The sequence below is a fragment of the Chiloscyllium plagiosum genome, chromosome 4 (genome assembly GCF_004010195.1).
Source record: "Chiloscyllium plagiosum isolate BGI_BamShark_2017 chromosome 4, ASM401019v2, whole genome shotgun sequence".
Taxonomy (NCBI): Eukaryota; Metazoa; Chordata; class Chondrichthyes; order Orectolobiformes; family Hemiscylliidae; genus Chiloscyllium; species Chiloscyllium plagiosum.
The window spans coordinates 131,421,431-131,431,348 of record NC_057713.1 but is presented as its reverse complement, the minus strand read 5'-3'; the positions used below and the strand labels follow the sequence as shown (position 1 = coordinate 131,431,348).

At 44.5% G+C, this 9,918-nt stretch overlaps 1 protein-coding gene across 2 annotated transcripts in view; it reads left to right on the top strand.

The window, feature by feature from the left end:
• The first annotated feature begins 7,624 nt into the window (after positions 1 to 7,624).
• Positions 7,625 to 9,918, top strand: part of prex2 (phosphatidylinositol-3,4,5-trisphosphate-dependent Rac exchange factor 2) — a 352,480-nt gene continuing 350,186 nt past the window's right edge. For both annotated transcript variants that reach the window (XM_043689238.1, XM_043689237.1), the window contains exon 1: positions 7,625 to 7,913. In XM_043689238.1, coding sequence (XP_043545173.1) covers positions 7,773 to 7,913 — 141 coding nt within the window. In that variant the 5' untranslated portion in view covers positions 7,625 to 7,772. The remainder of the gene's footprint in view (positions 7,914 to 9,918) is intronic.

Genomic DNA, 9,918 nt, shown 5'->3' with positions numbered 1-9,918 from the left:
TTATCCCACCAACTCTGGAAAAAAATTAGATTACTAAATTAGAAATAATAATCATGAAAAAAACACATATTCTTTATACTTCTCCCTGATTCTAATGGCAGTCAGCCTACAATTGGCTGAATGTTTACTCGATATCTGGTTCATTGGCCTCTCAAAACTATGGATTGAATTTTATCACAATTCAGCAAAGTGGCATCTTTGTTGAGTTTCGTGGAGGGTTATTTTCTGCAAGGTCTGTCAAGTTTTCTTGCACTGTTGTCCCAAACTCACCTTGTTAATCATGAACCATGCCCATATTAGTACCCTTCATCCTATCCTCCCACTCACCATAGTTGGATGTTTTCTTGCCACTGGCTGGATCTTCCTGGATGCCTGGCATGGGCACCATTGTCCAAGCCCAGCCAGGCTCCTAGTCAAGCATTGGCAGCTCAGGGGTGCCCTTTACAGTGCACATAGTGGGACAGGAAACACAAACCAATGCTTCTCATAACACACAGGGTAGTATGGCTGACAGTCGCGCATTCCTAGTTCTACCGTCATTGAAGCACTAAGGTCACCTATCCTTCACCTCATTCCATTCCCATGTCTATTTCATTGCTGCTCTTTCCCCTGGAGCTCAGCATCTCATCATCATTCAATGTGGGACCATTTCACATTGGAGAGCATTCAAATACTTGAAGCCATTTACGTTTATTCAGCAGAAAGCTAACGGAAAACAAATGATCAGAAGCTGGATTTCACTTTGGAACAGAGACAGGGTCCTTGCATTTCAAACAGCAATTTTGCGTGATCACTGTACTGAGCTCTCATCTACTGGAACAAGGTGTCGATTCCGTCCTGTCTCCCTTGACTCTGATGTATAGAGAGTGATGTTCCTCCTGATCAATGTCCTCATCTTCTTCAGTAGGGCTTTAACATCTTGATTGTTCTTTTGTTGGGTGCCACCATTCACAAATAGTGCAGCACGACTTTAGCTGCAACTTTGATCTGAGCTGCTTGCTATGTGAGCACAGCTTTGTCAACTGCATGCTGTTGGGCATATTTGTGGTCCTGCATTGTAGCTTCTGGCATTTTGGTCCTAGTTGTGGAACGTGCACACAACTCCAGCTCCTTGGTAACTGTATTAGGGAACTGGAGCTGGATCTGGATGAATTTTGGATCATTCAGGAGGCAGAGGGGGTTATTGAGAGGAGTTACAGGAGGGAGTTACTCCACTGTCACATGAAGAAGGGTTACCATCAGGGGTGGCAGGCAGTGCAGGGATCTCCTGGCGTGGTACCCCTCAACAACAAGTATACTGTTTTGGATACTGTTGGGGGGGGGACTTACTGGGGTATGCAATGGGGCACAGGTCTCTTGCATAGAGTCTGTCCCTGTTGCTCAGAAGGGAAGGGGTTAAGAGGAGCAGAGCATTAGTCATTGGGGACTCCATAGTGAGGGAGACAGATAGGAGGTTTGTGGGAATGAGAGAGACTCACAATTGGTGTGTTGCCTCCCCGGTGCCAGCATTTGTGATGTCTTTGATCTGTTTTTTGGGATCCTTGAGGGGGAGGAGGAGCAGCCCCAAGTCATGGTCCACATAGGCACCGACGACATAGTTAGGAAGAAAGGTGGGGATCTGAGGCAGAAATTCAGGGAACTAGGGTGGAAGCTTAAAGCTAGAACAAACAGAGTTGCTATCTCTGGTTTGTTGCCCATGCCACGTACTAGTGAAGTGAGGAACAGGGAGAGCGCGGAGCTGAGCACGTGGCTACAGGGATGGTGTAAGAGAGAGGGTTGTGGATTCTTGGATAATTGGGGACGATGGGACCTCTACAAACAGGATGGTCTTCACCTGAACCAGAGGGGTACCAATATCCTGGGGGGGAGATTTGCTAATGCTCTTTGGGGGGGAGTGGAGTGGAGGGGGGTTTAACTAATGCAGCAGAGGGATGGGAATATGAATTGTAGTTCCAGGGTACAGGAGCATGAGGGTAGTGAGGTCAGGGTTAGGCTTACAAGGTCGCGAGAGGGCACCAGCAATCAGGATGTTGGTTTGAAATGTGTGTACTTCAATTCCAGGAGCATCTGGAATAAGGTGGGTGAACTTGCAGCATGGGTTGGTACCTGGGATTTCGATGTTGTGGCCATTTCAGAGATGTGGCTAGAGGAGGGACAGGAATGGTTGTTGCAGATTCACTAAGAATAGAGAAGATGGTAAAGGAGGGGGTGTGGCATTGTTAATCAAGGGTATTATTACAGCAGCTGAGATAACATGTGAGGACTCATATACTGAGGAAGTTTGTGCTGAAGTTAGAAACCGGAAAGGAGAGGTCACCCTGTTGGGAGTTTTCTATAGGCCCTTGAATTGTTCCAGGGATGTAGAGGAAAGGATAACAAAGATGATTATCGATAGGAGTGAGAGTAACAGGGTAGTTGTTATGGGCTCTTTAACTTCTCCAGTATTGACTGGGAAAACTATGTTTCAAGTAGTTTAGATGGGTCAGTTTTTGTTCAATGTGTACAGGAGGGTTTTCTGACACAGTATGTAGACGGGCCAACAAGGAGTGATGCCATATTGGGTTTGGTACTGGGGAATGAACCCAGTCAGGTGTTGGATTTGGAGGTAGGTGAGCACTTTGGCGAGAGTGACCATAATTCGGTCACGTTTACAATAGCAATGGACACGGATAGGTATATTCCACAGGGAAAGAAGTATAACTGGGGGAAAGGCAAATATGATGCAATTAGGCAAGATTTAGGATGCATAGGATGCGGAAGGAAACTGCAGGGTTTGGGCACATTAGAAATGTGGAGCTCATTCAAGGAACAACTACTGTGTGTCCTTGATAAGTATATACCTATCAGGCAGGGAGGTAGTTGTCGAGAGAGTGAGCCATGGTTTCTTAAAGAAGCAGAAGCTCTTGTCAAGGGGAAGAGGAAGGCTTATGTGAGGATGAGGCGTGAAGGCTCAGTTAGGGGTCTTGAGAGTTATAAGTTAGCCAGAAAAGATCTAAAGAGAGGGCTAAGAAGAGGGGACATGAGAAGTTGTTGGCAGATAGGATCAAGGGAAACCCTCAGGCTTTGTATAGATATATCAGGAATAAAAGAATGATAGTAGTGGTAAGTTGTGTGTGGAATCTGAGGAAGGGGGGAGCGCTTAATGAATACTATTCACATTGGAAAAGGGCAAAGTTAGTGAGAATACAGAGGTACAGGCTATTCGATTACATGGGATTGAGATTAACAACGGGGAGTTTTTAGCAATTTTGGAAGATCTGAAAATAGATAAGACCCCTCAGCCAGATGGGATTTATCCTCGGATTCTCTGGAAAGCCAGGGAGGAGATTGCAGAGCCTTTGGCTTTGATCTTTGTTATCATTGTTGACAGGAGTAGTGCCAGAAGCCTGGAGGATAGCAAATGTTGTTCCTTGTTTAAGAAGGGGAGTCAGGACAACCCTCCTAATTATAGGCCAGTGAGCCTTACTTTGGTTATGGGTAAGGTGTTGGAAAAGGTTATAAGAGATGGAATTTATAATCATTTGGAAAGGAATAATTTGATTAGAGATAGTCAGCATGGTTTTGTGAAGGGTAGATCGTGCCAAACTAACCTTATTGAGTTCTTCAAGAAGGTGATAAAACAGGTGGATGAAAGTAAAGTGGTTGATGTGGTGTACATGGACTTCAGTAAGGTGTTTGATAAAGTTCCACATGGTAGACTATTGCACAAAATACACAGTTTCGGGATTGAAGATGATTTAGCAAATTGGATCATAAATTGGCTAACTGAAAGAAGACAAAAGGTGGTGATTGATGGGAAATGTTCATCCTGGAGCTCAGTTACCAGTGGTGTGCCACAAGGATCTGTTTTGGGGCCACTGCTGTTTGTCATTTTTATAAATGATCTGGATGTGGACGTAGAAGGATGTGTTATTAAGTTTGCTGATGATATTAAGGTAGGCAAAGTTGTAGATAGTGCCGAAGGATGTTGTGGGTTACAGAGGGATATAGATTAGATGCAGAACTGGGCTGAGAAGTGGCAAATGGAGTTTAATGTGGAAAGTGTGAGGTAGTTCACTTTGGAAGAAGTAACAGGAATGCAGAGTACTGGGCTAATGGTAAAATTCTTGGCAGTGTGGATGAGCAGAGAGATCTCAGTGTCCAGGTACATAAATCCCTGAAAGTTGCCACCCAGTTTGAAAGGCTGGTTAAGAAGGCATATGGTTTGTGGTGTTTATTGGTAGGGGAAATTGAGTTTCAGAGCCACGAGGTCATGCTGCAGCTGTACAAGACACTGGTAAGGCTGCACCTGGAGTATTGCATGCAGTTCTGGTCACCGCATTATAGGAAGGATGTGGAAGCTATGGAAAGGGTTCAGAGGAGATTTACTAGGATGTTGCCTGGTATGGAAGGGAAGGTCTTTTGAGGCAAGGCTGAGAGAATGGAGGCTGTTTTCGTTGGAGAGAAGAAGGCTAAGAGGTGACTTGAGATGTATAAGATAAATGGAGGGTTTGATTGGGTGGACAGTGAGAGCCTTTTTCCTCAGATGGTGATGGCTAGCCCAAGGGGACATAGCTTTAAATTGAGGGGTGATAGATATAGGACAGATATCAGGGTAGTTTCTTTACTCAGAGAGTAGTAGGGGCGTGGAACGGCCTGCCTGCAACGGTAGTAGACTCATCGATGTTAAGGGCATTTAAACGGGTATTGGACATACATATGGATAATAATGGAATGGTGTAGGTTAGATGGGCCATCAGATTAATTTCACAGGTCAGTACAACATCGAGGGCTGAAGGGCCTGTACTGCACTGCAATGTTCTATGTTCCATTACTCTGTAACCTTGATCCTGTGAAATTATGAAGTGGGTTGAAGGATTCAGATGGTCTACTCCCGCTCCTGATTTGTATGTCGAACATTATTAATGCAGAAGGACAGGGATTAATCATCACTGAATGGATAATGGAAAAATCACAAGTGACTAGGAGTGAAGGACATAGCTAGACAACATCAAAGATGGGCTTAACAAGAACTTCAACACTTAGGCTATCCAAAGTTGCTGTGGTTGCTTAAGTTACCTGGCATGCCATTGATGAGGAACCTGGAGTTTCTGACACCATTGCGCTGTCGTTTGGCTGGATCGTAGTTATTGGTTTTGCCATCACTCCAATTTCTTCAGCAGTTCGATAAGTCCTTGACCTTTCATTAATCTCAACTGAAACATTGCCAGTGTTTCCACTGTGAGGCTACTATTGGAAAGCCATTGACTTTAACTATGTCGCAATTCAGCCTTTTTCTTTAAACAGAAAAGCACATTTGAACTCTTTTCGAATACAGTGGTGCCTCGATTTGCGAACTTAATCCGTTCCAGGACCCGGTTCGCGAACCGAAAAGTTCGCGAACTGAATCAATTTTTCCCATTGTTCAGATAGCGTAAGAATGCTTGGACGTAGCAACAAACGCTGTTCACAGCACACACGCCGAAGACGAACTGAATGAGATCACGGGGGGCCCAAGAGATTTTGCGTTCAACAAGTGCGTAGCGGTTCGCGAACCAAAAAGTTCGCGAACTGAATCAATTTTTCCCATTGTTCAGATAGCGTAAGAATGCTTGGACGTAGCAACAAACGCTGTTCACAGCACACACGCCAAAGACGAACTGAATGAGATCACGGGGGGCCCAAGAGATTTTGCGTTCAACAAGCGCGTAGCAAAGCAGAACAATGAAACCATGTGGTCGCACACAGGCTTTTTGTGTTCGTACCTTCGTTCATACCTTGAATTTCGTACGTACGTTGAAGCAAAATTTTACGTACAATCCTGTTCGTAAACCGATTTGTTCGGGAACGGGGTCGTTCGTATGTTGAGGCGCTACTGTATGTAGAATCGTGAAATGGTACATTACAGCCGGAGGCAATTTGGCTCACTGTGCCTGTTCTTTTGAAAATAATTTTTTTCAGCCCCATCCCTTCTTCTTTTCCCATAACAGCTTCTTCTCTCTCCTTCAATTAAGTTTTTGAAATTTGCAATTGGATCAACTTTCACCACCGTCTCATAGAATTACGGAATTTTACAGTATAGGCCCAGTGAGTCTGTACCACCAAAAATACAAGACACCCTCAACTAGTGCCACTTTCCTACACTGGGCCCATTACCTTGAATGTTATATCACGAGAAGTGCTCATTCAAGTACTACACATCAGGCCCATTCCAGATCACTGTGGACTGCAAAAAGTTAGAAAATAGTTAGGGGTGGCACGGTAGCTCAGTGCAGCACTGCTGCCTCACAGCGGTGGGGACCCAGGTTCAATTCCATCCTCAGGCAACTGTCTGTGTGGAGTTTGTGCATTCTCATCATGGGGTTTCTTTGGGTGCTCCAGTTTCCTTCTACAATCCAAAGATGTGCAGGTTAGGTGAATTGGCCATGAATAGTGTTCAGGGATGTTTAGATTAGATCAGATCCCCTACAGCATGAAAACAGGCCCTTCAGCCAAAGTCCACACTGACCCTCTGAAGAGTAACCCACCCAGACCCATTTCCCCCACCCTACATTTACCCCTGACCAATGCACCTAACACTATGGACAATTTTGCATGATCAATCCACCTAACCTGCACATTTTTGGACTGTGGGAGGAAACCCACGCAGACACGGGGAGAATGTGCAAACTCCACACAGTCACCTGAGGCTGGAATTGAATCCAGGTCCCTGGCACTGTGAGGCAGCCGTGCTAACCACTGAGCCACCGTGCCACCCAAAGGTTGCATTAGTTAGGAATAAATTTAGGACAATAGGGTAGGGGAATGGGTCTGGGTGGGTTACTCTTAGGAGAGGTGTGGACTTGTTAGGCTGAAGGACCTGTTTCCACACTGCAGGGGTTCTATGAAAGATAGTTATGTCCGAAAGGTTGGCTCTCTTGCTGCTCAGATGCTGCCTGACTTGTTGTGGTTTTTCCAGCGCCACACTTTATCCACTGCAAAAAGTTGCCCCTTTGCCACAACTGATGCAGTTATAATCGCGCCCTTCCGGGCTGGGAATCCGATACAAGCAACCAGGCCAACCTGGTTTTGTTTTTCCAATTGTTTTCGTCGATGTTGAAATCATGGCTTCACCCCGTTCCTTCAGCTTTCTCATTCGCCCGGGAATCCCTGTTGGGTTTCAGAAAGGTCGTTTCTTTTCGTCAGGGGAATGTTTAGGGATATCCCGAACCGACAGTAACAGAAATTCAGGAAAGGGGCAGGTTTATGTGTCCACTCACCCCTGGGACGTCGGCTGGTCAGCATTTCTTGCCCGTGTTCACACAAACATGGGAAATGACCAAACTCCGGAATGTGGGACAATGTTATAAAACGTGACAGTGTGTGTGTGTGTGTCTGAATGGCAAACTGCAGTTTCCAAAATCGCTTTATTTTCCTGTTTTGTTTTCCGATGGGACTGGGGGCAGCGGTCAGGGACACTGGAAGTGTTTTAGTGAATGTGTAAACCTAGTGGCTTTCCCACAGTTTCTGTTCTCCTGCAGCTCTGAGTTAACACGCAGTGCCTATGGGATCCTCATAGCTTTCCCCGCACGTTCAGTCGGGAAAACACCGCCATTCCTCCCACCCCTCCAACATTGAGTTGAAAGTCACCCAAATCCGCGAGGGAGAGACAGAGAACACTGTTTACTGCCACTGGGTTAACCCCCTTTAAATGACGAGAGAGAGAGAGGAAAGCCATTTGATGTGCAAAGGGAAGGGATTGGTGCTACCAGTTACTGGGAGTAGATGAAATTAACAGGGATCGCTGGTCTACAATGACTGAAGAAAAGTCGGAGAGTAAAGGGGAGATAAGTAGCAAGGACTTGGAGAAACAACTTCGGCTTCGAGTTTGTGTTTTGTCTGAAATCCTGAAAACCGAGAGGGATTATGTGGATACGCTGGAGTTTGTCGTCTCTGTAAGTTTACAAGCGTTTAATTCTTAAACCAACTCCTGGCCACGTTTCAGAGACCTGTTTCATTCATAACAGCTCTGGTTATGTCAAAGTTAGCCTGGTGAAATTTGTTTCAAATTAAATTCTGGTTAGCTGGAACATGCTACTACTAAATTATCGATAAACCATGAGAAAGTTTTAATTCTTTTAATTAGACGATTATTACTCAGCTCCTTCCAAGAAATTAATCTTTGGGACCATAAAAAATGTGGTATTTAATTGCACCTACATGTTGAGTAAATGTGAGTAAAACTGGTCTCTATCCACTTTTTAATTATTTCTAAAAGCATTTCAGCCACTTTAAATATTACAAGTTGGCATTAATTATTATTCGAAATTCTTAATATAAAGCGATAGCTGTAAAATGCAGATTACATCCTGATATTGTGGTACAGAACACTCTCTCAGTTTAGTTCTGTGAACCTAAACAGACTTGGTTTAGTGCGGATTTCTCACTCTGATAGCTGAGGGGTTTGTTTGAGTTGACTGTTTCACTGGGATTTTACAATTACACTGCAGAGTGCTTTGTGAATGAAGGATCTAATCAGATTTCTAATTCAGAGCAGACTTGCTCTCCCAAAGTCTGACAGCTCACTCTGGGGAAACTAATAAAGTTCAGGTTCCTGTTGGAACTCCAGTGAAAATGGCAACAGTATGCTGTTCTCAGCAACCCCTCTGCAGATGCTGAGGAATCTTGTCTTTGCGGGAAACGCTGGGAAAAGGCGATTTGGACTTTTCTGCGATTAGAGAGGAAATGACGCGATTCCCGGGAATTTGGTGCCTATTTATACAATCTTTTTATTTCCTCAAGGAAGCCCCAAGGGATTGGGAAAGAGACAGGACAATAGGTTGCGGATTGGTTGGTATCCTGAAGGAAAAATGCTACAAAAATAACAAAAGAAGCTTTTTCTTTTGCCAAATCAAAGAGAGGAAAAGGGGATTTTAAACTTAACCGTTTAGATGTTCCATTTAGATCGTTCAAATTGTCGTGTAAAGCTAGCTTATTGGCGCAAGCGTGGCGTTCATATTTTCAAACTGATGTGTAAGAGCTTTGCAAAGTCATGAATTTGCAGGTTGTGCCACAAATATACCTGGCAGCAGATTCAATCAGAAACAACAAAAGGCCATGCTAAAAATATTCAGTAGATTTTCAGCCTCCGTGGTAAGACCGCAAACAGAGTTTGGGTTTCAGATGCATCATCTTCAGGATGAATCTGCTAATTCCTTTCCAGCTGTCACCTGCATATTTCCAAGAATTCCCATCTTTAATTTCAGATTTGCAATATCTTCTTTCTGCAGTTGGGAATAGGATCTGACTTATTTCCGACTTGCTGATTGCTTAAGGAAGACCCAGCTGAAGGGGTTCGGGCTCAAAAGTTCACTTTCCTGCTCCTCAGATGCTGTCTGATCTGCTGTGTTTTTCCAGCTCCCCAGGTATTGACCAACCAGGTAACCAGGCTTTGTTTTGGAAATTTGCCAGATAATCTTAATCATTAAAAAAAAGTTACCTTAGCACATGATTCCCATCAGTTTCTCATGACACATTGCCATGACTAATTATAATGGAAAATGCCAGGGTTAAGCTGCCATTGTAATTTGACCCATTTACTAGTCGGTGGTACTGTAGTAACAATGCTTTGTGTCAAACATCTCCAGTCAGAAGCGGAGAAAAACTTCTCAGTCCTTGTCTCTGCTCCCAAACTGAACTGGTGGGAAAAGACTAATGTCTCAGGCCTTTCTGCCGAAATACATTGAGGGACCATTCGGTCATCAGACCTTCTCTTTCTGGATTAGTGGTGCTGAAAGAGCACAGCAGTTCAGGCAGCATCCAAGGAGCAGAGAAATCAATGTTTCGGGCAAAAGCCCTTCATCAGGAATAAAGGCAGTGAGCCTGAAGCGTGAAGAGATAAGCGAGAGGAGGGTGGAGGTGGGGAGAAAGTAGCATAGAGTATAATGGGTGAGTGGGGGA